The following is a 27,088-nucleotide window of genomic DNA, read 5'->3' as shown; positions in this document are numbered from 1 at the left end:
ACTTTTGTATTTTTAGTAGAGATGGGTCTCACCATGTTGGCCAGGGTGGTCTCGATCTCTTGACCTTGTAATCCACACACCTCAGCCTCCCAAAGTACTGGGATTTCAGGCATGAGCCACCATGCCCAGCTGAGAGCATCATTTATAACACATTGTTCATCCTAAATTCAGCTGGCAATGAGGGTGACCACCTGTGTTAGTTACTTGGTTTTATACAAAGGAAAAAGAAACTTCTGCTATCTTCTTGGCAGCAGGTAGTTTTGCCACCGAGTGCCAGGCACCTGCTGAAGCTAGGCTCCTACACGCTCACAGAAACTGCGACACAAGGACACGATTTTCCCTGGATGTTTACATTCTTTTTTTTTTTTTTTTTTAGACTGACTTTCGCTTTTGTTACCCAGGCCCCAGGCTGGAGTGCAATGGCGCGCTCACGGCAACCTCCACCTCCTGAGTTCAGGCAATTCTCCTGCCTCAGCCTCCTGAGTAGCTGGGATTACAGGCACGCGCCACCATGCCCAGCTAATTTTTTGTATTTTGAGTAGAGACAGGGTTTCACCATGTTGACCAGGATAGTCTCGATCTCTTGACCTCGTGATCCACCCGCCTCGGCCTCCCAAAGTGCTGGGATTACAGGCGTGAGCCACCGCGCCCGGCGGATGTTTACATTCTTAAGAGATGGCTCAGTGGGGCTTGGTGGCTCACACCTGTAATCCTAGCACATTGGGAGACTGAGGCAGGCGGATCATGAAGTCAGGAGTTAGAGATCAGCCTGTTTGAGTTTTGCCAACATGGTGAAATCCCATTTCTACTACAAATGCAAAAATTAGCTGGGCGTGGTGGCACACACCTGTAGCCCCAGCTACTCGGGAGGCTGAGGCAGGAGATTCATGTGAACCAGGGAGGTGGAGGTTTCAGTGAGTCAAGATTGCACCATTGCACTCTAGCCTGGACAACAGGGCAAGACTCCGTCTCAGACAAAACAAAACTAAACAAAAAACAGATGGCTCCCAGGTCCTTTAGAAAGACGTTCCTGGGTTGTAAAGCTGGCAAAATATGTATTTAAATTTTACAAGGATTCACGTATTTTGAAGATAACTTACAAGTTTTCTAAAGTAAATGCTCTCCAGGGTAGGTCTTATCCATTATTTTTAACAAGAAGAATTGCGCGTCTTATTTTTGCCTCACACGTTTTTTTTTTGTTTTGTTTTGTTTTTTGAGACGGAGTTTCACTCTTGTTACCCAGGCTGGAGTGCAATGGCGCGATCTCGGCTCACCGCAACCTCCGCCTCCTGGGTTCAGGCAATTCTCCTGCCTCAGCCTCGTGAGTAGCTGGGATTACAGGCACGCGCCACCGTGACCAGCTAATTTTTTGTATTTTTAGTGGAGACGGGTTTTCACCATGTTGACCGGGATGGTCTCGATCTCTTGACTTTGTGATCCATCCGCCTCGGCCTCCCAAATGCCTCACATGTTTAATCATTACTCCAGGAACTATACTACCCAGTTGCACACGCCCTTGCCTTTCAAATTCTAATGATCAGTGCCCACACAAGTCCAGTTTCCTCTCCGAAGGCGTGAAGTTTCATCCCCTTTAGGCATGCAGGACTCCCGTGTGAGTCTAAGTGTCAGAAGACAGGGAAAGAGGCTCAAGCTTGTTTGGCATGTGAGGCTGAAAGATGCCATCACCACCAGACTGCTGTTCCTGGAAAGGTCACTCTAGGAGCTAGGGTCACAGATGTCCTGAGAATGTCTTAAGGGGCTTTCCACTTGCTGCGACAGTCTGAAGAGTTCCTTGAAAAAGAACAAGCTCATGCCTCACGTTAGTTCCGTCAGGAGTTCTCAGGATGGCAGCTCTGTGGACACAGTTACTTCTGCAGGAGGTAAGTCTGCCCCCAAGACAGCTAAGTAAGGCCACTTCCAGCACCAGCCACTTCACAGGCCAAAAGCTGTCCCTTCTCCTTCTTTCTTCCCTAGTGCAGGGGCCATCAGGCTGGTTCCATCTCCAACCATTGTGGGAGTTTTATGGCGGGAAACTGGAACTCATGGTCTTATCTGCCCCCAAGTCTGGAACTGGACAGTGCAGTTTCCTTCCAATGAAGGCGCCCTAAGCTTGATGCTGAGATTGGTAAGAGACTGGACTCTTAGAGCTTGTCCTTTCGGGAGGTTCTTGAATCCTTTCTATAAATTTTTGACCTCGTCTTTTTTTTTTTTTTTTTTTTTTTTTTTTTTGAGACGGAGTTTCGCTCTTGTTACCCAGGCTGGAGTGCAATGGCGCGATCTCGGCTCACCGCAACCTCCGCCTCCTGGGTTCAGACAATTCTCCTGCCTCAGCCTCCCGAGCAGCTGGGATTACAGGCACGCACCACCATGCCCAGCTAATTTTTTTGTATTTTTAGTAGAGACGGGGTTTCACCATGTTGACCAGGATAGTCTCGATCTCTTGACCTCGTGATCCACCCGCCTCGGCCTCCCAAAGTGCTGGGATTACAGGCTTGAGCCACCGCGCCCGGCCTGACCTCGTCTTTAAAACTATGGACATTGAAGAAATTGGAAGGAGGGGAGGGACAGTTATATTCTTTCGCTAGGGCAATAATATAGGGCCATTGCATAGCCAGAAAAGGCCAATTGAGTGATTTCCTTGAGTAATTTTTACTGTAAGTGATTTGCTCCCTCTGCTTAAATGTCAGAAAGAAGCATCTTCTTCAAGTTCTGCCTCACCAGGCTTCCAGCCACACTACAATTAATTAGCTAAGAATGTAAGAAATCATCTTTCTGTGTTCAGTGCCCGAAGTCAGCCTTGAAAGTAAAGTGTGGCCGGGTGCGGTGGCTCAAGCCTGTAGTCCCAACACTTTGGGAGGCCGAGGTGGGTGGATCACGAGGTCGGCAGATCGAGACCATCCTGGTCAACATGGTGAAACCCCGTCTCTACTAAAAACTACAAAAAATTAGCTGGGCATGGTGGCGTGTGCCTGTAATCCCAGCTACTCAGGAGGCTGAGGCAGGAGAATTGCCGGGGGCGGACGTTGCGGTGAGCCGAGATCGCACCATTGCACTCCAGCCTGGGTAACAAGAGCGAAACTCCGTCTCAAAAAAAAAAAAAAAAAAAAAAAAAGAAAGTAAAGTGTATGTCTCTTTTACAATGACAAAAAGGAGGTATGTTTTAGAAACGGACTTTGAAACCTTGGGATAGGTAATCAGGTTAGTCCTACTGACATTCAAAAGCAATCAAAATCACATTGCCCATTTGTTTGTTAAGAGCATAGGACTGCTTCACTCCAAAACACCCCTAAATTAAAATTAATTTCAAAACAGAATAGTTTTTGCCATGGTTTTGAGTCATTTTTAACATCTTTCTTCTTAATTGGATACTATACTATTCCTAGTAATTCATGCTTTTTGAAGCATATAGAAGAGTTTGAAACAAAGTGGACTAACTACTGTGGTCTTTCAAACTACAGCGATCACTACGGTGCTACCAGAGTGCAATAGCTTTACCTCATCCTTGCAACTGCCCAATTGAGCAATAGGAGTGGGTTTTTCCACCCAATTTCACGGGAAATGGCCTGAAGAGAAAGATATATTGACGATAAGCAGCTCTGCTCTCCACGTGACTAATCTTGGTTCATACGTTTCATTGGGCCTATGACTCACTTCTCTATTTGAGATATTTATTGCCCAGGAAATAACATTTATGCCATTAGAACCAATTTCCACTTTGAATTATGCCAAAATTACAAATCAGCACAGGAAAAAGCTCAGCTCCTATGTGTTAATTACAACATGAATGCAAGCAAAGAAGAAAAAAGTTTGAGCTTTTGCAAGAATCCTTCATTTATCTGGCATTCGTGACCAATGGGATGTTCTGTATGTTGAGGAGAAAGAGGACAGTTGATGGACCAGACCAGAATTCCCTGCTTGTCTGAGCCTTCGTGGGATTTCCAAGAGGGAATAGGATGGTCTCAATCTCTTGACCTCGTGATCCGCCCGCCTCAGCCTCCCAAAGTGCTGGGATTACAGGCATGAGCCACCACGCCTGGCCCCATTTGCAAATTTTAGCTATGACAGATGAATGTACCCATCTTCACAGTAGGAGCAGTGGACGTATGAACACAAACAGGAAACGGAAAGATGTACCTATATTAAGGCAAGATTAACAGCTGGGTGAGGTGGCTCAGGCATGTGATTCCAACACCTTGGGAGGCCGAGGCGGGTAGATCACTTGAGCTTAGGAGCTGGAGAACAGCCAACACAACATGGTGAGAGCCCATCTCTACCAAAAAAAAAAAAAAAAAGATAGAAAGAAAAGAAAGAAAAATACAAAAATTAGTCAGGCATGGTAGTGCACACCTGTAGTCCCAGTACTTGGGAAGCTGAGGTGGGAGGATGGCTTGAGCCTGGGAGGTCTAGTTTGCAGTGAGCTGTGATTTTGCCACTGCACTTCAGCCTGGGCAACAGGGCAAGACCCTGTCTCAAAATTTTTAAAAAATTAATTAATTTTTTTAAAAATTGGCCGGGCACGGTGGCTCAGGCCTGTAATCCCAGCACTTCGGGAGGCCAAGGCAGGAGGATCATGAGGTCAAGAGATCGAGACAATCCTAGCCAACATGATGAAACCCAGTCTCTACTAAAAATACAACAATTAGCTGGGTGTGGTGGCATGTTCCTATAGTACCAGCTACTTGAGAGGCTGAGGCAGGAGAATCGCTTGAACCCAGGAGGCAGAGGTTGCAGTGAGCCAAGATGACACCACTGCACTCCATCCTGGTGACAGAGCAAGACTCTGTCAAGAAAGAAAGAAAGAAAAAGAAAGAAAGAAAAAGAAAGAAAGAAAGAAAGAAAGAAGAAAGAGAAAGAAAGATTTTTAAAAATTATGTAAAAGAGAAGATTAATGTTGTAATGCCAATTAATGTTTTTAGATAACATTGTGAGAAATGTAAAGTTCAGAAAATAAGACTTTCAATGCATTTTAGATAACCAAAGTACACTGATCTGAAGAGAGAAGAAAGGAAACCTCAAATCTGAAACCTCATACCTCTGCCACTGTGTCCACCGAATTAGAAACGTGGGCTCCCACATCTAATGAAAAACAGCAATGTCTCCTCTCCAGAGGAGGTTCTTTTAAATTTTATTTGCATTTATATTACCTTTGAGGGTGGGAATGAGGAAAAACAAAAATATGGGTTAGTCTATGAGTGAAATTTTTCCAGAGAATATTGTCAGGATCATCTTACCTTGGAAAAAGATACCATGGAGGCCGATACTGATTGTGTTTAGGTGATATGCTCAGTACGTTTGGGTTAAAATGTACACTGAGCTGAAGATACCCCATACTGGTTAGACTCTGACCTTACCAGAAGAACATTTTGATCTACTAAACTTATTAGATAAAACAAACACGCTAGATTAAAAAGTATTGAATTATCCGAGCTTCTAAGTCACAGGAAGGAATAAACCTCTACCAAATAATCTCCTAACACTGCAGTAAGAGCTTTGAGGGAGAGAAACCAGTGGTGGCCATAGTTTGGGGAAGAGGGAGGAGGTGGTGGGGCCACAAATTTTTTTTTTTTTTTTTTTGAGACGGAGTCTTGCTTTGTCGCCAGGCTGGAGTGCAATGGTGCAATCTCGGCTCACTGCGACCTCTGCCTCCTGGGTTCAAGCGAGTCTTCCACCTCAGCCTCCCGAGTAGCTGGGACCACAGGCACCTGCCACCATGCCCAGCTAATTTTTGGATTTTTAGTAGAGATGGGGTTTCACCATGACCAGGATTGTCTTGATCTCTTGACCTCGTGATCTGCCGGCCACAGCCTCCCTAAGTGCTGGGATTACAGGCGTGAGCCACCGTGCCCAGCCTGGCCACAAATTTATCAGGGCTACCGACATAGCTGAGTCATAGCTCAGGAGGCACCTTTAATACTATGTCAACCATCAGTCTCATCCATCTTTTTTTTTTTTTTTGAGATGGAGTCTTGCTCTGTCACCCAGGTATGTCATGATCTCGGCTCACTGCAACCTCCACCTTCTGGGTTCAAGCAATTCCCCTGCCTCAGCTCCCCAAATAACTGGGGTTAGAGGTGCCAGCCAACATGCTCACCTAATTTTTTTGTACTTTTAGTGGAGATGGGTTTTCACCATGTTGGCCAGGCTGGTTTCGAACTGCTGACCTAAAGTGATCCACCCACCTTGGCATCCCAAAATTGCTAGGATTACAGACATAAACCACCATGCCCAGCCCACATCCATCTTTTTAGGAAAGAATATTCAGATTAGAAACAGAAAAATTGGTGGATAATAGAAATGCCACTCCTTTATTCATGACACCTAAGATATGAATAAAACTTCCTTTTAAGTGTACAGTATTTTAAAATCTTTGTATTCGTAAAAATATATGTATATATAATATATAAATACATACATATATAATAATGAAGGCCTGGTGCTGTGGCTCAGGCCTATAATCCCAGCACTTCGGGAGGCCGAGGCGGTGGATCACCTGAGGTCAGGAGGTCGAGACCAGCCTGACCAACATGGTGAAACTCCATCTCTACTAAAAATATAGAAATTAGCGGGGCGTGATGGCAGGCGCCTGTAACCCCAGCTACTCGGGAGGTAGAGAGGCAGGAGAATCGCTGGAATCCAGGAGGCGGAGGTTGCAGTGAGCCTAGATCGAGCCACTGCACTCCAGCGAGGGCGACAGAGCAAGACTCTGTCTCAAAATAAATAAATAAATAAATAAACAAATAAATAAATGTTTAAAATAAATAATTAAAGATGTATATTTATGTATGTATAGACCTAGACCACCAGGGAAGATTTGGATCAACTAGTCCTGAAGTATCTCTTTCTTTCCACTAGGGGGAGCAGATTTCCTGCTTCTCATCTAGTCTCTCCACCTGAGGTTGCATCATTTCCCCCCAATTCCAAAAAAACAAAAATCACACTGTAGCTGGGATTCTTTTTCCTTTTTTTTTTTCCTTCTTTCAATCACATGAATTTAAAAAAAACTGTTGGAAGAACTGTTTAATTCTCACTTGTGTGTAAAAAGAAAGGAAAATAAAAAATTTTTTTTAAATCGAAAAACTATTAGTCAGGAAGTTTGGGGAAATTAACCAGAATTCAAGTGTAACCCTGGTGTGATTTAGAGTTAGGGGAGAGAACAGGGAAAACCTTACTAGGGCTCCATTTAAAAAAAAAAAATTACAATTCCTCATGTAGTAGATTAGCTGAGACTAACAGAAAACCAGGAAATAGAAGTAAAAGGGAGATGCAACTTCAGCAGAACCAAAGTTCACCAAATGAAAAATGGCTAGAAACCGAGAATGAGGCTGGGACACATGCACATTACCCTGCCCTCCAGATATAGATTTATTTGTTTTGACTGATAGATTGAGACAGGGCCTTGCTCTGTCACCGAGGCTGGAGTGCAGTGACACAATCATTGCTCACTGTAACCTTGAATTCCTGGGCTCCCTCGGTCCTCTTGGTTCAGCCTCCCAAGTAGCTAGGGCTACAGGTGCATGCCTCCACACTGGGCTAATTTTTTTATTTTTTATAGAATCTGGATCTTGCTTTGTTGCCCAGGCTGCAGATACAGATTTTAAAGAAGGAGTCAACCATGCAGCTAACAGACAGAAAGCAGAACCAAAGGAAATCCTTACTCACTCTGCTTGGTAACAAACACTGAATCTGAAAAGCTATCACCCTATTCAAAATTGAGCATAGAGAAAAAAAAAATAAACACGGAACCTATTAAAAAAACAAAACAGGCCGGGCGCAGTGGCTCACGCCTGTAATGCCAGCACTTTGGGAGGCCGAGGCGGGTGGATCACCTGCAGTCAGGAGTTCAAGACCTTCCTGACCAACATGGTGAAACCCCATCTCTACTAAAAATACAAAATCAGCCAGGTGTGGTGGCACATGCCTGTGATCCCAGCTACTTGGGAGGCTGAGGTGGGAGAATTGCTTGAACCTGGGAGGCGGAGGTTGTGGGGAGCTGAGATCATGCCACTGTACTCCAGCCTGGGCAACAAGACCAAAAAAAAACCTATAAAATAAGTGAAAGAAAAAAGTATTCCAGAGGTTCAGACCTCAGGTTTTGCATAGGTCTAAATGATTTTTTGTGGGAGCCAGACAGAAATTCTAGGAAATTGTTGGGTGTCTTAAGTGGAAGTGAGGGAGGCATGAGCTCTGTAACAGAAGAGGATGAATGTGGGCTAAGATGGAAGATAAACTAAATGTGATGAAAGAGGGAAAAGAAAAGGAGGGATTGAAAGGAAATGAAAAACACAGAATAAGGAGTAAAAAAGCAAAATTAATTCTGTCAAAATAAAATTAGCAAAGGAAGACAAATGTAAATAAATTTCTCAGGCCAGGCACGGTGGCTCACGCCTGTAATCCCAGCACTTTGGGAGGCCAGGGCAGGCGGATCACTTGAGGTCGGGAGTTCAAGACCAGCCTGACCCACATGGTGAAACTCTTCCTCTACTAAAAATACTAAAAACCAGTTGGGTGTGGTGGTGGGCACCTGTAATCCCAGCTACTTGGGAGGCTGGGGCACGAGAATTGCTTGAACCCAAGAGACGAAGGTTGCAGTGAGCCAAGATCGTGCTACTGCACTTTAGCCTGGGTGACAAAGCAAAACTCCATCTCAAAAAATAAAAAATAGGCCGAGTGTGGTGGCTCACGCCTGTAATCCAAGCACTTTGGAGGCCAAGGCGGGCGGATCGCCTGAGGTCGGGAGTTCAAGACCAGCCTGACCAACATGGTGAAACCCGGTCTTACAAATAAAAATAAATAAATAATAAATAAATAAATTTCTCAGATGCAGAGGATAAGGACAAAGACCAAAAAAAAAATGCTCACCAAAAGACAAAGATGTATGTTCAAAAACATTCATCAACATTATTACTTCTGATAGAAAAGAAAATCAAATCAAGCTAAATGTGTAACTAGAGGACCAATTAAATAAGTTGTGGGATATTCATACATATTAGGTAGGTTTCCTTCTGGCTGCAAGAGGCAGAATACACACCTATTTTTTTTTTTATTTTTTAAGAGATAATTTTTTTATTTATTCTAAAATCTAACTCTTCTGTCAATCTGTTTGCTTATCTTAAATAATAATATGAAAGTTATAAACGTAAGACAAGACGCTACATGCCACATTTAGCACAACAGTAGACAGAGTAGTAGCAAATGTTCTTTTCATTTTGTAAAAATATATTCATGTTTTTTCTTTCCAGGTTTGTTATTCACCCTCCTCTGCAATGAACTCCTATGTAGGTCATATTAATTGTTTTGAAAAAAAATAATACTTGCTTAACATTTTATTGTTCATGTATGATATTTGGGACTAAATTTATTCTATGCATTTGTCTGTTTTTCTTAGAATTCTTTTCTTTTTTAAACTGGCCAAACTTCCAAAATTCCCTTTGCAGCTATTTGGTGGATGTTATTCCACCATGATATTTAACATATTTATCAGTTAAGTATATAACATTGGAATTAATTGTAATCACTTTAAGGACTCCCTGTCAACTTCACAATAGAGCGAAATTTCAAAGGAGCATTCTATAAAGCACAATTTGTAGAAATACAGATTTTATTTGAACTCTGTGTGGCTGCATATGTCTGTATTTTTGTGTATGGATATTGATAAAGCTTACTTTATAAAATCAGAATATTAATTTGTACATTATAATGCAGAAAATAAAAAATTTTCTGAGCTCAGCCACTGATAATGATATTTGTATATCTGTTTTGTGAATGTTCATGTTTAAATGGCCACAAATTTTTATTTGTAAAGTATTCTGAATAAAATATTTCTTTTCTTAACCTGAAATCAAGTCTTTCAATCACAACTTTATTTTTCAATGGGGTAAAGGCAAATTTTACTTCAAAACTTACATCCTATGTGACTTATTTTTCTTCTATTAAAAATACCACTCTAATTCTTTAAATTTAACAGAAATTGTGTGTATTTTGCTGTGCCTACGTGTCTGTGGATCTGTATATGCTTAATAACATAAGATTCCTATCATTTCGGTAGAGAAAAGAACATTTCAGCAACTGTAATTGTCAGAATAAAATAAATGACTTTCTTTTTAGACGAAGAGCTTTTCTTTTCCAAGTTGTCTTTTTTTTTCTTTTTCTTTTTCCTTTTTTTTTTTTTTTTTTTCAATCAACTGAGTTGCAATTAACACAGCAGCAGGACAAATTAGCTGAAGGTCTTTTTAACCAGAAGCATACACATCTAAGCTGAGTTGCAGCTCTAGAATTCTTCATTTTGTAGATGGAGGCTGGATTAATTGCTTTTGATTAGTTTGTCTAATTACCCTAAGTAGGCCCAATATTTGTCTCTGTCTTGCTTGTACCAGAGACCTGAAAACCTCAAGGCAAAATTTCTTTCATCACATTATTTCTGCAATTCCTTGCCCTTTTATTCTGCTAATTGGCTACTGAGCTCTGCTTCTATAACCCTGTCGGACCAAAGAACATGGAGATACATATTCAGTGATTTACAGTGTATTTTTCTTTTCACATTAGAAGAACATCTTTGTTCTTCCAGCATATGGCTCCCTACAAGTAAAGTCATTTCCCCTGATGGTATCTGCTTGTTACTTCTCTGCGAGGCTTCTTCCAATCACCCTATTTAACAGTGACACCTACCCACCTTCTACCTCTTTTTAAACAATTGGGGTATTATTGTCCTCTAATAAGCCTTATTTCCACCTATTTAATTATTCATTGTTTACTGTTCATCTTCCCTCTTTATATCTCAAATAAGTTAAGGATTCTTTTTTAAAACTTTTCTTTCACTGCTAAATTCTAACATCCCCCAAAATTCCCTGTCAGGAGATATGCATGTTGACATATATCTAATTATATTGGCTTTCTGGAAATCAATTACATGACATAACCAGGGCTTTTTAAAGCCTCATGATTATTTACCTAGAAATTCCTCTTCAAGACTCTATTAAGGAAATAATCCGAGATGCAGTCAAAGATTGATGTACATAATTTTTAATAGTGATGGGGTACTCATGTTATATTGTTGACCACCCAGAAGCCATCCTCAGCTCCTTTCTCCCTTGTTAAAGCAGAGGCTGAGAACAGCAGAAACTCTATTCCCTGAGCCTTTACAGCAAGAGGTGGCCAAATGTGCCAGCTCTGATCAATGAACTGCAAAAAGGACGTCTGCAGGGAACGATGAAAAAGATGTTCTGAGGCCGGGTGCGGTGGCTCATGCCTGTAATCCCAGCACTCTGGGAGACCGAGGCGGGTGGATCACTTGAGGCCAAGAGTTCGAGACCATCCTGGCCAACATGGTGAAACCCCCGTCTCTACGAAAAATACAAAAACTAGCAAGGCGTGGTGGTGCACACCTGTAGTCCCAGCTACTTGGAAGACTGAGGAAGGAGAATCGCTTGAACCCGGGAGGCAGAGGTTGTAGTGAGCTGAGATCATGTCATTGCACTCCAGCCTAACCAATAGAGTTGGACTCTGTCTCAAAACAAAAAAACAAACAAAAAAAAATATTAAGACAAAGCAAGAATGTTTCCTGTCCTCTCTCATTTCTGTTTAACGAAAATACTAATTATAGAGTCATGGGATTTTTTTAAATGAGGAACAAATATAGGGAAAAATATAACAACACAGCAGGATTTTTGGATGACATGATCATAATTAGACAATGCAAGTTAAAAAAAAAACCTAAAAATCTATTAGGGGAAATAAGGGGGAAGTAGAGAAATTGAAGAAATAAAATAAGCAAAATGTTGATAATTGTTGAAGCTGGGTGATGAGTATTTGTGTAAGTTTTAAACTTTTTATAAAACAAAAGTTGTTTTTCCAATCTTCTTCTTGGGTCAAAATACATATAACATAAAATTTACCATCTGAGCCATTTTCAAGTGTACAATGCAGTGGTATTAAATATATTCATAATGCCATATGACCATTATTACCACCATCCAGCTCCAGAATGCGTTTCACCTTGCAAAACTGAAACACTGTACCTTAAATACTAACTCCCCATTTCTTCCTCCTTCCAGCCTCTAGCAACTACCATTCTACTTTATGCTTGTATCAGTTTGACTATTCCAAGTACCTTACATAATTACTTAGATCATATAGTAATTGTCTTTTTGGGACTGGCTTCTTTCACTTAGCGTAATATCCCAAGGTCCATCATGTTGCAGTGTCTGTCAGAATTTCCATCTGTATTAGTCTGTTTTCATGCTACTGATAAAGGCATATCTGAGACTGGGAAATTTACAAAAGGAAGTTTATTGGACTTACAGTTCCACATAGCTGGGGAGGCATCGTAATCATGGTGAAAGGCAAGGAGGAGCAAGTCACATCTCATGTGGATGGCAGCAGGCAAAAAGAGCTTGTGCAGGGCAACTCCCGTTTTTAAAACCATCAGATCTTGTGAGACCCATTCACTATCACAACACCCGAACAGGAAAGACCCACCCCATAATTCAATCATCTGACACTGGGTTCCTCCCACAACACGTGGAAATTATGGGACCTACAAGATGAGATTTGACTGGAGATACAGAGCCAAACCATCTCACCATCCTTTCTAAAGCAGCATTAATATGCCACTGTATGTATAGAACACATTTTGCTTAACTATTTATCTACCAATGGACATTTGAGTTGCTTCTATGTTTTAGTTATTGTGAATAATGCAGCTATGAACATGGGTATACAAATATCTCTTTGAGATTCTGTTATCTATTATTTGGGGCATACACCCAGAAGTTAAATTACTGCATCATATGGTTTTTATTGTTCATTTTTTGAGGAAACATCATACTGTTTTCCACAGTGCCCTCACTATTTCACATTCCCATCCACATTGCACAAGGGTTCAAGTTTCTTCACATCCTTACCAACACATGTTATTTTCTGGTTTTTTAATTTTTTACCTTTTCTTAATTTTTTTTTTTTTTTAATGGGGTTTCACCATGATGGCCAGGCTGATCTTGAACTCCTGACCTCAGGTGATCCACCCACCTTGGCCTCCCAAAGTGCTAGGATTACAGGGGTGAGCCACCACACCCAGCCGGTTTTTAATTTTTTTTAATATGTCCTTCCTAATGGGTGTGAGGTGGCATCTTGTTTGTAGTCTCAATTTGTGTTTACCTAATGATTGGTGATTTTGAATATCTTTTCATGTGCTTATTTGTATGTAACAAAATTTTGTTTTGTTTGACAAGGTCTCACTCTGTTGGCCAGGCTGAAGTGAAGTAGTGTGATCATAGCTCACCATAGACTCAAACTTCAGGCCTCAAGTAATCCTCCTGCCTTAGCCCCCTGAGTAGCTAGGACCACATGCATGTATCACCATGCCCAGCTAATTAAAAAAACAAATTCTAAGAGATGGGGTCTTGCTATCTTGTCCAGGCTGGTCTCAAACTCCTAGGCTCAAGTAATCCTCTTAAAGTGCTTGGATTACAAGCATGAGCTACCATACCTGGCTTGTATATAATAAAATTCTTTGAAACCAAAGATTAATCAGCAAGTAAGTAAATTCTGCAACATTGCAAAATATTACATACAACCATAAAAATAATTCAAAAAAACTTCAATATATAACTGATGTGAGTTAGAAAGCATAATTTTTAAAATCCCATTTATAATAGAAATAACCTAATTGGGAATAACCTAATTTAGTTGTGAAGGAGCCACTCAGAGAAAAATAAAACTATTTACACACAAAAATAAAAAAACCCTAAAACAGATAAATTCTCTTGATCAAGAAGACCAAATGTAGGCTGGGCACAATGGCCCATGCCTGTAATCCCAGCACTTTGGGAGGCCTAGGTGGGTGGATCACCTGAGGTTAGGAGTTCAAGATCAACCCGGCCAACATGGTGAAATCCTGTCTCTACTAAAGATAGGAAAATTAGCCAGGTATGATGGCACATGCCTGTAATCCCAGCTACTTGGGAGGCTGAGGCAGGAGTAGAGCTTGAAACTGGGAGGTGGAGGTTGCAGTAAGCCAAGATCACACCACTGCACTCCAGCCTGGGTGACAGAGCGAGACTCCGTCTAAAATAAATCAATAAATGTAGTAAAGATGGCAACGCTTTCCAAAATTATATACATATTTAGCCAGAACAATTAGGCAAGAGAAAGTAATAAAGAATGTTTAAGGCCGGGCAAGGTGACTCACACCTGTCATCCCAGCACTCTGGGAGGCAGAAGCGAGCAGATCACAAGGTCAAGAGATCAAGACCATCCTGTCCAACATAGTGAAACCCCTTCTCTACTAAAAATACAAAAATTAGCTGGGCATGGTGGCACACGCCTGTAGTCCCAGCTACTTGAACCCAGGAGGTGGAGGTAGCAGTGAGCCAAGATGGTGCCACTGCACTCCAGCCTGGAGACAGAGCAAGACTCCATCTAATAAAAAAAAAGAATGTTCAAATTGGAAAGGAGGAAGCCAAATTGCCAAACTGTCTGTGTATGCAGATAACATGATCTTATATATAGAAAAACTTAGACTCCACCAAAAAACTCGTAGAACTGATAAATTCAGTTAATATGTAAGATACATAATCAACACACAAAACTCAGTAGCATTTCTATACACAAGCAATGAGCTAGCTGAAAAAGAAATCAAGAAGGCAATCCAATCTACAATAGCTACCAAAAAAATTAAATACCCAGGAATAGATTTCACCAAAGAGGTGAAAACCTTCTACAAGGAAAACTACAAAAGATTGATGAATAAAAGAATCCAAACGAATGGAAAGAGCTTCCATGCTCATGGATCAGCAGAATTAATATTTTTAAGATGACCTTACAAGCCAAAGTAGTCTACAGAGTCAATGCAATCCCTACTCTCACAGCATTGGTATTTTGATAGGAATTTTTAAAAAATATTAAAATTTGTATGGAACCACAAAAGAACACAAATAGCCAAAGCAATCCTGGGCAAAAAGAACAAGGCTGGAGGCATCACAAAATACACTACAAAGCTGTAGCAACCAAAACAGAAAAAAACTGACACATAGACCAATAGAACAGAATAGAGCATCCAGAAATTAATACGCATCTCTAAAACCAGCTGATTTTTAACAAAGGCACCAAGAATACTCACTGGGGAAAGCACAGCCACTTCAATCAATGGTGCTGGGAAAACTGGACATCCATATGCAGAAAAATGAAACTAGACACTCCACCCCGCCTCTCACCCTATACAAAAATTGACGCAAAATTGATCAAAGACCTAAATGTCAGACACAAAACAACAAAATTACTAAAAGAAAACATAGGGGAAATGCTTTAGGACATTGGTCTGGGAAAAGATATTAAGAATAAGACTTCAAAAGCATAGGTAACAAAAGCAAAAATAAACAAATGAGATTATTACAAACTAAAAAGCTTCTGCACAGCAAAAGAAACAATTAACAAAGGGAAAAGACAACCTACAGAATGAAAGAAAATATTTGCAAGCTACCCCCCGTATGACAAGACATTAATAACCAGAATACGTAAAGGAGTTCAAACCACTCTAAAGGAAAAAAATCGAATAATTGATTTTAAAACAGGCAAAAAATTTGAAGAAACATTTCTCAAAAGAAGACATACAAGTAGCAAACAGGCATATGAAAAGATGTTCAACATTAGTGATCATCAGAAAAAGATGCAAATCAAGGCCGGGCACCGTAGCTCACACTTGTAATCCCAGCAGTTTGGGAGGCTGAGGTGGGTGGATCACTTGAGGTCAGGAGTTCCAAGACCAGGCCAACATGGTGAAACCCTGTCTCTACTCAAAATACAAAAATTAGTCAGGCATGGTGGCAGGTGCCTGTAATCTCAACCTGGGAGGCTGAAGCAGGAGCACTGTGCACTTGTATCAGTCACAGTTTTGGTAAGCCTACAGGCTAACCCTGGCCAAAATGAGTGAAAAACAAATGTCAATGGAGAGCTTCTTTGAGAATGGGGAAAGACCCAATGAGGAGGCAGCAGAAGACTCTAACACTGCCAGCAAAAAGAAAACTGCATTTAAAAGAAAATACCAGGAGTCCTACTTAAATTATGGGTTCATTGCAAGAGGTGATTCATATTCTCCAAGCCCACTTTGTATAATATGTGGTCACAAACCATCCCACAAAGCCATGAGACCTTCAAAACTGCTTCACCACATGGAGACCAAGCACCCTGCATTAAAATTCAAGCTTTGGAGTCTTTCAAAAGAAAAGAATGTGAACACAAAAAACAGAATCCCCACTATTGAAGGTCATTATTGAAGGCCACCACTTTGTCTAATGTGTCTAAAGTGAGAGCGTCATTCTTTTGTTTTGAGACGGAGTTTTCGAGTTTTCGCTGTTGTTACCCAGACTGGAGTGCAATGGCGCGATCTCAGCTCACCGCAACCTCCACCTCCTGAGTTCAGGCAATTCTCCTGCCTCAGGCTCCCGAGTAGCTGGGATTACAGGCATGTGCCACCATGCCCAGCTAATTTTTTGTATTTTTAGTAGTGACGGGGTTTCACCACGTTGACCAGGATGGTCTCGATCTCTTGACCTCGTGATCCACCCGCCTTGGCCTCCCAAAGTGCTGGGATTACAGGCGTGAGCCACCTCGCACGGCCTTTTTTTTCTTTTTTAAAGAGACAAGGTCTCACTCTGTCACCTAAGCTGGAATGCAGTAGTGTGATCATAGCTCATTGTAACCTCAAACTCCTGGGTTCAAACAGTTCTCCCACCTGAGCCTCCCAAGAAGCTAGAACTACAGGCACATGCCACTGCTAATGATGCCTGGCTAATCTTTCTGTTTGATTGTATTTTTGTAGAGACAGGGTCTTGCTATCTTGCCCATGCTGGTTTTAAACTCCTGGCCTCAAGCAATCCTACTGCCTTAGCCTCCCAAAATGCTGATATTACAGGTATGAGCCACAGCACCCTTCCTGAATCTTGCCTCATTTTCCAGCAGCTCATAGCAACCTACTGATTTCCCAAAGACAGCTCAGCTCCACCCTAATGACCAAACCACCTGGGACTTGGGGCAGGCGGTACCCAACCAGCCTCCACTCAAACTTCTCTGTTCACCATCTAATGAAGCTTATTAGCACTAGACAGCCTTCTATATCTAGGATCTGAAGGTATTAGATCTGATGGTATTGGAGATAGCTACAGGATGGCAGCAGAGCCACTGCCATCCCCATTTTGGCTTCATGGAAGACTCCATTTCATCACTCCACTCTGTAGCAGTGGCAAACTGAGAGCTAGGGGAGGGAAGTAATGACACAGGTGGGAAGGGGATCCACTGTCAACAGAGAATTTTAAACAATACAATTGACTTTCAGTCAATTTGCTTTTTATCATCATCAAGCACCAGTAATTCTAAACAATGTCAGAATAATATTTATATATTTTCTCCCATCAGGATGGACTGGCCCCACCACCACTATCTGTTGGTGTGCCACGGCTGTTCGGGCATCACTGCCTTTTGAAACCTTTTACCCACCCCAAAACAGAATTAATCGCCTCTTCCTAAACCCTTAATGCACACTTGAGTCTCCGACAAGACCACACGTGCATTAAGGGGACCACGTCTTTCACTCTTAGTACACATTCATGAACACATACTCTTCGTTTGCCTCAGCTTCCCACTAAGGTCCTTGGTGAGTGAAATGTGCTAAGTCCCAGTTACTCTATATTGTTAGAAGAAAGCATCGTGCCTTACACTCAACTCTTAGACCAGACTGAATACACACAGAACATAATTTGAATTCCAAAGGCTGCTATTCACAGAACACCGTAATCTGGACATAATTCTTATTCCTACTACTAAATCTTATACTCTATTTATACCAAACTATTTATACTTGGTATATTTCTGCCTATAACTTATAAGTCCTTTTGTTTCCCAGTTCTTTGTGTCTGATTTACCTGACTGCTAAGCCCCAGAAGGAAATTTAAACACTCAGTTTTGTTTTAATGCTGTGGATGCAACAGACACCTAATTCTAATGAATAAAACTAGTGACAACTAATATATAAAAGCATAGAATACATTTTTATTATACATTTTATTTTTTTAAAAATTATTTTCATAGAATACATTTTCACAGTAGAGATTCCCATAGTGTGAAAATAACAATTTATTACTTAAGAGTTTCATATTTGTGGACAGATTGTTTTAGAACAAGTAGAACACATTTGAGAATTAACTCTCAGTTTAGAATCTGTGATATTTTGATATGTCTATAAGGGGAACTTTGCCCTTAAATGGAACTTCTCTATATTCAGAAGCACTACAAACTTTTCTTCCTAGGATTTAGAAATTTATAATGTGAGATACCAGCATTTCCAAATTTAAAAATTTTCCTAGTATAGGTATCCATCAGTAGGTGGTATCTACTGAATAGAGAGGGAGGTTTTCAAAAATTAAACACTGTCTAATTTTCTGCAAAGTTTTTATTCATGAATTAACGGTATTTCCCTTTGTCCATTATTTCCAAGGCAAAAAAGAAGTTTGATCATATATTAATAGTAATAAAGCTGGATTCTCTTTAAGAGATTGATAAATTAAAAGGCAAAAGCTCATATATCATGTTTAGTTATACTGTGAGTCTTATGAGAAGCTGGGAGGCAACCCCATTTACTCATCAGAATACAGAACTCAGTCTCACAATGTCTGAGACATAATTCCTCTCAAACCCTTTCCTCAAAGATTAAGAGAAGAAGTCTGTCCACCAATAGACTTATCTGTTATTTACTCCTTACTGTGAGCTGAATGACATGACAAAGCAGAGGCAAAGAGGCATACATCAACTCTTCAAAGTATGAAGTCAAAAAGGTCAGAGCTTCCACAGCATGGCAACAGCTTTGCAGATGCCCACATCGTGATAGTTGAAATAGCAAAGCCCAGCAAAGGTTAAAGCTGAAAGGGCCAAAAGCCCTGCCTTGGCAGCTTTCTGCGAGGCATCCCCATGAACATAGTCAGTAACAACTTGTCCAAGGCCCCTAAAGAAAAAGAAAACATGTAACATCAATGAAAAACCACAGTGAAATCAGAAGACTATACAGATAACTTGGCTTCAAAAAACATAATCTGTCAAGTTCAAATTCAAATGCCGTGTCTTCATCTGCCACTCCACAGCACTGTTTGCTTCTTTAGGGGATTCTGTACAGCCTTCTTTTTTTTTTTTTTTGTCAGTCAGTTGATTTCTAGTGACTTTTTTTTTTTAGAGACAAGGTCTTACTCTGTTGCCCACACTGCAACCTCAAACTCCTGAGCTCAAGTGATCCTCTCACCTCAGCCTCCCAAGTAGCTGGGACTACGGGAGCATGCCTCCATGCCCGGCTAATTGTTTTTTCTTTCTTTTTTTGAGACAAGAGTCTCGCTCTGTCATCCAGGCTAGAGTGCAGTGGCGTGATCTTGGCTCACTGCAACCTCTGCTTCCCGGGTTCAAGCAATTCTCCTGCCTCAGCCTCCTAAGTAGCTGGGATTATAGGCACCTGCCACCATGCCCAGCTAATTTTTGTATTTTTAGTAGAGACGGAGTCTCACCATGGTGGCCAGCCTGGTCTTGAACTCCTGACCTCAGGTGATCCACCCACCTCAGCCTCCCAAAGTGTTGGGATTACAGGCATCAGCCACACCTGGCCTGTTTTTCACTTCTTTAGAGATGCAGTCTCACTATGATGCCCAGGCTGGTCTTGAACTGTTGGCTGCAAGTGATCCTCTCGCCTCAATAACTAAAAATAACTAAAACCCTACAGCATTTTTAGTTGATTCAAAAAGAATTTATTAAGTAGCTATTATGCACCAGAATCTGTCATAAATGTTGGGGGTATAGTAAGTGAGAGAGCATCCCTGCCTTTATGGAACAAATAAACTAGTGAATGAGAAAGAAAAAGTAAATATATCTGTACTATGAAGAAACAATTTAGAAAGGAAGACGTGAATGAGTGAGAACTTCCAAACAAAAGTGGCATCTCTAATGAATGTAAGATGGCTGGAGCACACAGTTGAAGCAGAGATCAGAGGAAGGTAGAGGCCGGTTGCATAGGATCTTGAAGGTCATGATAAGGAATCTGAATTTTAATGAAATATAATAGGAAACCACTGATAGGTTTTAAGCAGGGAGTGCCCTAGGTAAGGTGTGACCTAATTTTGCTATTTTTGTTTAGTATACAATCCAGTGGGTTTTAGTATACTGAGTTGTACAATCATCATTATTTAATTCCAGAACATTCTCATTACCCCAAAAAGAAATGCTCTACCTATTACCCCACTACCTAACTACAAATTTACTTTCTGTCTCTACGGATTTGCCTATTCAGGACATTTCATATAAAAGAAGTCACACAATATATGGCCTTTGTGTCAACTTATCATAATGTTTTCAGTGTTTATCCATGTCATAGCATATATCAATAGAGCATTCCTTTGAATAGCTGAATGACATTTTATTACATGAATACACCATAATTTGTTTAGCTATTCATACGCTGAAAGACATTTGGATTGTTTCCATTCTTTGGTTATTATAAGTAATGCTGCTGGGCCAGGCATGGTGGCTCACGCCTGTAATCCCAGTGCTTTGGAAGGCTGAGGCAGGATCATCTAAGGTTGGGAGTTCAAAACCAGCTTGGCCAACATGGTGAAACCCCGTCTCTGCTAAAAATACAAAATTAGCCAGGGGTAATGGCACACACCTATAATCCCAGCTACTCAGGAGACTGAGTCGCTTGGGCCTGGGAGGCGGAGGTTGCAGTGAGCTTTGATTGTGCCATTGCACTCCAGCCTGGGCAGAAAGAGTGAAACTCTCTCAAAAAAAAAAAAAATGCTATGATCATTCCCGTACAAGTTTCTTGTGTGGTCACGTTTTCAATTCTCCTGGGTATACACCTAAAAGCAGATCGCTGAATGGCATGCTAACTCTAAGGTTAACTTTTTGTTGTAACTGCCAGACTGTTTTCCAAAGTGATGAAACGTTTTACATTCCTAACAGAACCACAAGGGTTCCAATTTCTCCAAGTTCTCAGCAGCACTTCTAACCGTCCATCATTCATTACAGCCATCCTAATGGGGTATGAGGTGGTGTCTCACTGTGGTTTTGATTTGCATTTCTCGAATGACAAATGAGGCTGCACAATATCTCATGTGCTTATTGGCTATTTGTATATCTACTTTGGAGAAATATAATTTTACATTTTAAAAAGGTCACTATGGCTGTAGCGTGGTGAATGAACAGTATGGGGGGCGGGGACCAGAGCAACAATTGAAACCGGAAACTAGTTAGAAGGCAACTGAAGTAGCCTGGGTGAGACTGTTGGCTTAACCTAGGCTGGCGACAGGGTGTAAAGTGACAATTCAAACTACTGTTTTTTAATAATATATATTTTTTTTCTTCTTTAACTTCTGGGATACATGTGCTGAACATGCAGGTCTGTTACAAAGGTATACAAGTGCCATTGTGGTTTGCTGCATCTATCAACCTGTCATCTCTGTGTTAAGCTCTACATGCATTAGGTATTTGTCCTAATGCTCTCCTTTCTCTTCCCCCACCCCATCCCCGATTCAGATTTTTTCTTTCTTTCTTTTTGAAACAGAGTATTCCTCTGTCACCCAGGCTGGAGTGCAATAGTGTGATCTTGGCTCACTGCAACCTCCACCTCCCAGATTCAAGCGATTCTTCTGCCTCAGTCTCCCAAGTAGCTGGGACTACAGGCACGTGCCACCACACCTGGCTAATTTTTGTATTATTAGTAGAGACGAAGTCTCATGATATTGGCCAGTCTGGTCTTGAACTCCTGACCTTGTGATCTACCCACACTGGCCTCCCAAAGTTCTGGGATTATAGGTGTGAGCCACTTCTCCCAGCCAATTCAGATTGTTTTCTAAAGAAAGAACTAACAGAGCTGATAGAATAGATGCAGAGTAAGAACAAAAAGAAATATCTAGAATGACTCCTAAGAATTTTAGCTTGAGCCCAGCTTTAACTGAGAAGGGGGTTTTAAAAGAGAAATCAAGGGTGATTTTAGGGGAAAAAAGAGTGATTTGGCGAATATTAAATCTGGGAGAACTACCAGACATCCAAGTGGATGTCACTTAGACAACTAGATAAACAAGTCTGCAACTCAGAAAAACAAATCTGAGCTCACCTAGAAAAAGGGTATAAGATGGAGAAATTAAGAAGGCCATGACTCAGCCCTGGAGATTTTGTCATCCTAAGGTCAAACAAGAGGAGAAGGATCTGGCAGAGGAGACTTCTATGCATCTGGAAAGCCAAAGAAAAATGACTTAGGGGGAGAATTGTTAATTGAGTTGAAGGCTACTGAGACTTCAAGCAAATGAAGGACAGAGAATAGACAACCGGATTTGGAAAGATGAACACCTTTGGTGCCCTTTGTAAGACTGACCTAAGTTATATAGTTGGGATGGGACCCCAGTTAACACTGAGTGTTGAGGAAGTGGAGCACAATTACAGGCAGCTCCTTCAAGATGGATCACATGTTAGAGAAATATTACCTACTGTACTTGTGATCTAATATTTCATATGCAACTACAGTCTTTTATCTGGAAAGGTCTATGTGTTTAAAAAAAAAAAAAAAACTCCACACTGCCATGTGTGTACCTATGCAACAATCTTGCATGTTCCTCACATGTACCCCAAAACCTAAAATGCAATAAAAAAAAAAACAATTTTCCTAACCAGACCTACAGAACTAGGTAATTAAAACCCCTTTAGGCTGGGTGCAGTGGCTCACGCCTGTAATCTGTAATCCCAGCACTTTGGGAGACCAATGTAGGTGGATCACTTGAGGTCACAAGTCCAAGACCAGCCTGGCCAACATAGTAAAACCTCTACTAAAAATATAAAAATTAGCCAGGTGTGCTGGCGCGTGCCGGTAATCCCAGCTACTCAGGAAGCTGAGGCATGAGAATTGCTTGAACCCAGGAGGCAGGGGTGGCAGTGAGCCAAGATCACACCACTACACTCCAGCCTGGGTGAGAGTGAGACTCCATCTAAAGAAAACAAAACAAAAAAAAAACACATTTAACACAAGCTAGAAAATGATTCTGACAAGTCACTTAACCTCCCTGGGTTGTAGTTTCCACATTTGTAAAATATAAGAGTTGGTTAAGATGCTCTCCAAAGTACGTCCAGTTTCAACAATCCAAAAGCGCTGCCCTACTCCCCGCAATGACAACACACCGTCCCTGCAAAACTTAAAAGCAGTAACTCAAGGAACCCAACTGGTCATCTACCCTCCTTTTAGAAGGTTCATTCACGTAGTAAGTCATACCAACTATATCAGATAAAATAAACAAAAGCTGGGCCAGACATGGTGGCTCAGGCTGTAATCCCAGCACTTGAGGAGGTTGAAGTGGGTGGATTACTTGAGGTCAGGAATTTGAGACCAGCCTGGAAAACATGGTGAAGCCCCGTCTCTACTAAAAATACAAAAATTAGCTGGGCATGGTGGCACATGCTGTAATCCCAGCTATTCAGGAGGCTGAGGCAGGAGGATCGCTTGAACCTGGGAGATAGAGGTTCCAGGGAGCCAAGATCATGCCACTGCACTGCAGCCTGGGCAACAAAGGAGACCATGTCTCAATAAATAAATAAATAAACAGATGCTGGATACTCATTCATTCAGCAAGTATTTACTGAGTGCTATGTGTCAGGTACTAGAGACTAGTTCTAGGCCCTAGAGGCACAACAGCGAACAAACACAGTAAAAATAACAAAATATCCCTCCCATGTATGTATCTCTTTAAGAGGCAAGGCTATATTATTTAGCGATACACATTTGGGTAATAAAACAAAATGCAAGGAAGCAATTACTATACAAAATAATCAACAGATGATGTAGTATAAATTAGAAGGAATGGCAGGACAGAAACTGCAATTTTGAGTAAGTGGTTAGGGAAGGCTTTTTTGAGAGAATGACATTCAAGACTTGAAGGAGATGAAGGAACAAGACAAGTATATAGCTAGAAAGAGTTTCAGGCAGAATCAGCAAGAGGAAAGCCCTGAGACTTGGAATGTCCCTGGCATGTTCAAGGAATCTCAAGGAAGCCAGTGTGAATGAGGAAGAATGCAGCTAAAAATAAGGGAAGAAACGGGGGGCTCAATCATGTAGAGTCTGCAGACTAAGAATTCTGACTTTGAGTAACATAAAGAGACAAAAAAGGGTTTTGAGAGGGGAAAGTCTTGTTCTAATTTACCATTTTAACAGGATCACTGGGTCTACTGTGTTGGGAATGGACACTAAGGGGACCAGTCAGGAGACGACTACTAGAGTCAAGGATAATGACCAAGTTTGGAGCTTACCAGGTTTAGACTTGAACGAAGAGAAAATTGGAAATGCCATTAATTCAGATGGGCAAGAGTACAGGAGGAACAGATTGAGGGAGATCAGAAACTCAGTTTGACAGGCTACATTCAAAATGCTATTTGACATGGAAATGGAATTGAAAGACATCGAACAGGCAGATGAATATATAATTCCAGGCATATAAATATTTTATATATATTTTAAAGTTTTCAACAAATTTAGAGCATTTCAATCAACTTCTCCCTCATATATAATACATGAGACAAGCTCACAGTAAACAGACTAAGCAGACAGCTATACTTGAAAATGCTATACTTGCCAGTGACCATGAAGAGTGAGAGTTGCAGCCAGAGAATAGTCCATCGCAGAGCAAGGATTCAAATAAGCAGCTGGAAGCAGACCCAGAAGCAAAACACTGACAACCCTCTCACTAGTCCAGTGGAGAGATGCAGCCTTGGAACCAGCTACAAAAAAGGACCAGATTCATAAAAGTTGACATGGGAAACACACATCTTTCATGTTCAACATATCCACGCAGTAACCCAAACTGACAGACAGTATACATATAGAATATAACTCTGAATACAAAGAAAGTAAAATATTAAAATAGTAGTTGAGAGAGAGGCTATCTCTGTTTTTTGAAGTCTTTTAGCACAAGGGTATCTTAATGCCTACATATTGATTAGAAGACAGATCCAAGAAGATGGATAAAATATTGCTACAGAATTAAGCCAGTCAGCTAGGCATGGTGGCTCACGCTTGTAATCCCAGCACTTTGGGAGGCCGAAGTGGGCAGATCATGAGGTCAGGAGTTCGAGACCAGTCTGACCAACATGGTGAAATCCTGTCTCTACTAAAAATACAAAAATTAGCCAGGTGTGGTGGCGCATGCCTGTAATCCCAGCTACTCAGGAGGCTGGGGCAGGAGAACTGCTTGAACCCAGGAAGCGGAGGTTGTAGTGAGCCAAGATCACACTGCTGTACTCCAGCCTGGGTGACAGAGTGAGATTCCTTCTCAAAAAGAAAAAAAAAGAATTAAGCCAGTCTTGGTTCAGTGAAGTGGACAGATACTTTATGAATGTAGTCAGTGAGTCAGTGGGCCAGGAACAGTGGCTCATGCCTGTAATCCTAGCACTTTGGGAGGCCAAGGTGGACGGATTATCTGAGGTCAGGAGTTCAAGACCAGCCTGGCCACCATGGTAAAACGCCATCTCTACTAAAAATACAAAAATTAACATGGTGGTGGGTGCCTGTAATGCCAGCTACTCAGGAGGCTGAGGCAGGAGAACTGCTTGAACCTGGGAGGTGGAGATTGCAGGGAGCCGAGATCGCACCACTGCACTCTAGCCTGGGTGACAGAGTGAGACTCCTCTCAAAAAAAAAAAAAATTTTTTTTTAAAAAGACTTAGGCTAGAAGGCCCTCTATGATTATAAATGGCAATCATTCAACCATAATGGCACTGTCTGCCCAAAGGTGTAAACAGGGTCTTTATTTGACAGCGTTGGACACAAGAGTCCCCCTACATTTAGGAAGTCTTGCTAAATGCATGACAATTAGTCCATGTAAAGATGGCTAGAGCCCAGAAAGCAGCGGCAATGGAGAGAACATACAATGGTGACTCGGTGACAAGTGAATGTGCTGCATTCCACACCATTCTGGGGTAGGTTGGTTCTGAAGAAATGCTGAAATATGAGCAGGTCTGACCACTGAAGTTCGCAGCAACAGAGCTGAGGAAAGAGTCATTAGGATTATCATAAGAACCTCTCCTTTAACAGGACTGACAAACTTTCTAAATGACCACAGGCAAGCTACTTAACCCTAAATGGGGAATAACACCTCATTTGTAAAATGAAGATAGCATCTATTTCACTGGAGTTACTGTGAACTTAGACTAGGGAATGAACATCTGTATGTTCCCTACTTTATTTAATGACATTTCAGGCATTCTTTAACCTAACTCAGTAATCTGGAAGTCATGAGAGACTTTTCCCCTAAATTCATTTGCCAAACCCTATTGGCATATCTCTTTAACATTTCTTGAGACAATCTTCTTTTCTTTGTGCTACTTTCCTAGTTCAGGACCTCATCTTGCCTGGACTACTATGACAGTGTTTTCCTCGTCAGAAAGCTCTTTGAAGACAGGAACTACGTTTTCTTCACATTTGTATCCTAGCATTACTACAGTGCCTGCGGCAACACAAATGCCCAGGTTAAATGATTTTCGAACGGATCCCCCTCCATTCCACACACAAAAACACCAACTCCTGGAGAAATGCGCAAGATCCTGACCCTCTGCGAGTGGGGAGCATTCTAGGGACAGTGAACGGGGAGAAAACAGAAAACTCCTATGTGGATTAGTCTCATCAGACTGCAACTTCCAGAGGGAGCTCTTTCTGATGATTCCGTCAAGTCGTTAGCTCACAGCAAGTGAAACACACGTTGGGGTAAACATCTGGACCTCTAGACTACAGCAGTCATTTTTGGGATTTCGGGATTCTCTTCTCAAGAGATCTCCCACCTGGCATATGAGTCCTCACCTCCATCCCCTTCCCCGGCTGGAAGCTGCGCTAAGCCCCTCAGGGTGCGAAGAACCCTCACCTCGGCCTCCTTGGGCACAGCAAAGAGCACTCAGTCTCCAGAGAACCGCCATCTCGTTCCTGAGGGCTCAAGGTCATTCACCAACCCGGAAGCAATTAGGCGACAACTCCCACTCACGACGACGAAAGAAAACAGGGAGGAGGAAAATGCTGGGTGAACCGGAAGTCGAGAGG

General features: G+C 41.5%; 1 protein-coding gene across 3 annotated transcripts; it reads right to left on the bottom strand.

Moving 5' to 3' along the window:
- Window positions 1-18,019: 18,019 nt before the first annotated feature.
- On the bottom strand, window positions 18,020-26,994 carry SDHD (succinate dehydrogenase complex subunit D). 3 transcript variants are annotated; one of them, XM_002754391.6, is made up of 4 exons: window positions 26,916-26,994; window positions 25,928-26,044; window positions 24,636-24,780; window positions 18,020-18,988 (listed from the first exon to the last, which is right to left on the bottom strand). In XM_002754391.6, exons 1-4 carry the CDS (start codon window positions 26,965-26,967, stop codon window positions 18,823-18,825), a joined length of 480 nt encoding a protein of 159 aa, XP_002754437.2. In that variant the 5' UTR covers window positions 26,968-26,994; the 3' UTR covers window positions 18,020-18,822. The 3 variants fall into 3 exon arrangements, with proteins under 3 accessions (XP_002754437.2, XP_078195576.1, XP_009005036.1); XM_078339450.1 differs by lacking the exon at window positions 24,636-24,780 and having other exon boundaries at window positions 26,855-26,994; XM_009006788.5 differs by lacking the exon at window positions 24,636-24,780.
- Window positions 26,995-27,088: the final 94 nt, after the last annotated feature.

The sequence above is a fragment of the Callithrix jacchus genome, chromosome 10 (genome assembly GCF_049354715.1).
Source record: "Callithrix jacchus isolate 240 chromosome 10, calJac240_pri, whole genome shotgun sequence".
Classification (NCBI taxonomy): domain Eukaryota; kingdom Metazoa; phylum Chordata; class Mammalia; order Primates; family Cebidae; genus Callithrix; species Callithrix jacchus.
Note: the sequence above shows the minus strand (reverse complement) of the source record. Positions and strands in the feature narration are given on the sequence as shown.

Coding starts and splice junctions, on each gene's coding strand:
- SDHD (XM_002754391.6), bottom strand. CDS start 26,967: ATGGCGGTTCTCTGGAGACTGAGTGCTCTTTGCTGTGCCCAAGGAGGC. Junction 26,045..26,915: donor CTGTGCCCAAGGAGGCCGAG/GTGAGGGTTCTT, acceptor CTCTTTCCTCAG/CTCTGTTGCTGCGAACTTCA. Junction 18,989..24,635: donor CTCACTCTTCATGGTCACTG/GCAAGTATAGCA, acceptor CTTTTTCTTTAG/GGGCCTTGGACAAGTTGTTA.